The sequence below is a fragment of the Morone saxatilis genome, unplaced genomic scaffold (genome assembly GCF_004916995.1).
Source record: "Morone saxatilis isolate NCDOM2014 unplaced genomic scaffold, NCSU_SB_2.0 Contig14, whole genome shotgun sequence".
In the NCBI taxonomy this organism is placed as follows: domain Eukaryota; kingdom Metazoa; phylum Chordata; class Actinopteri; family Moronidae; genus Morone; species Morone saxatilis.
In genome coordinates, this window is record NW_023339696.1 from 8,427,974 (window position 1) to 8,429,514 (window position 1,541).

Here is a 1,541-nt window from a genome sequence, read left to right on the forward strand (position 1 = left end):
GAAATTAATAACTTGTTTCAGGAGACAGTCTCACACAATTATGTACAAAACTATGTTTTATTTCAAAAACCTTCTCAATTAAATTCCACAGACATAAAATAAGCACCGAAGTATAACCCTATACATCAGTTACAATATAAAGTTTGCTTTTGTATAATTCTCTCCAACCGCTTGCTAAAGTTGCCCCACAGGACCAATACATGCAGATAAGACCTCTTTGTATGAGTGGCAGTGTAATGTCTTTGGTAACAACAAGGTTAAATATTTATCCAAATAATACAGATTACACATTCAAAAAGAAAAAAGAAAAAAAAACTACAGGGATAAAAGCGCAAAGCATAATAGATTACATTTAAGATTACCTTCATGAAACGCTCAAATATTAAAAACATGCTCAAAATAAGCTACATCTCTAATAAAAATGTACAACATACTAAAAAACGTGTTTGGATATTAACTGCTTTCAAAATAGAAATTAGTTTCCAAATGTCTAAAATCCACAAAGCTAAAATGTCTGATTCATAAGACATAGGTGTGGGAATGAGACATTTGGCAGTAACAAAACACAATGGATGACACTACTGATTGTCACCTGCAGGCTCCTGTTCACTGATGGCCTTAGGTTCTTGCCCGAGACGGTTTCCACTGAGCAAAACCGCAGTCAACTTCAGCCCAGTCTTGCCTCACTTGGGCTTGCACTGTTAAAGGAGGTGCTTTACTCAGCCGGCTCGGTCTTGTTCTTCTTATTCAGGACTTTGCGGAGGCTCTCAGGCATCAGGTAGGGCCTCTCTGCACTGCCATCGTTCCTCTCAAGATCCTCCACTGGAAAGAGATTCAATAAACTGGCATTAAACTATGGTCATTAGAGCTAAAGTCTATTTCAAACATTTTGAGGCACAGTGTTATCTTTTAAATGAGCGGCAAGCTTCATAATTAAAATATTCTTAACTTGTAAATCTGGATGACGCCATCAACAAATGCATCTAGCTATAATCACTAACTCACACGGTCACCAACAACAACAGTTGAAATCCCTTCGTTTTATGTGGTGGAGGCTCGTTGCCTCAAATACTGTTTATTAAACCAACTGCACTGCAAAGCAAATGGATGTAAAACATTACTTTACAGTAAAAACTTCAATATAACACAATACAAAGCAGCTAGCCTCAGCAACATCACCAGTATTCATTTATACAGATAAAAAAACAGTTGTGTGTGAACAGAAATTAAAGGGCAGTCACAGTGCACCTTACTAAAGGAAGAGCACGGATGATCATGTGGTTCTGATTGCATGTCAGCTGTAAACAATTAGGTAAAACTGTAGGTCAAAAAGGTGCAAATAGACCGACATGAACACTGTAAATTAGGCACATGGACGGCTTCAAGTTTCTATTGGCCAGTGGCAGTGGGAGGAACTATTAAAAGTCCAAAACAGGGTTTAGAAATGTCAGTTCACCTCAGCAGAAGCAATTTATACAGTTTAGTTTTCCAGCATGTTTAAAAGAACCATAAACAAACTACAGACATTTCATTAAAACTGA

The 1,541-nt window shown here is 37.2% G+C and overlaps 1 protein-coding gene across 2 annotated transcripts in view; it reads right to left on the reverse strand.

Annotated features, from left to right (window-relative positions):
• Positions 1-38: 38 nt before the first annotated feature.
• LOC118323573 (choline transporter-like protein 2) overlaps positions 39-1,541 on the reverse strand; it is an 18,848-nt gene continuing 17,345 nt past the window's right edge. Inside the window, exon 22 of one of the 2 annotated variants that reach the window (XM_035655576.1) lies at positions 39-822. In XM_035655576.1, the coding sequence (XP_035511469.1) occupies positions 716-822 (107 nt within the window). In that variant the 3' untranslated portion in view covers positions 39-715. The remainder of the gene's footprint in view (positions 823-1,541) is intronic. The other variant, XM_035655577.1, reaches the window with a different exon arrangement.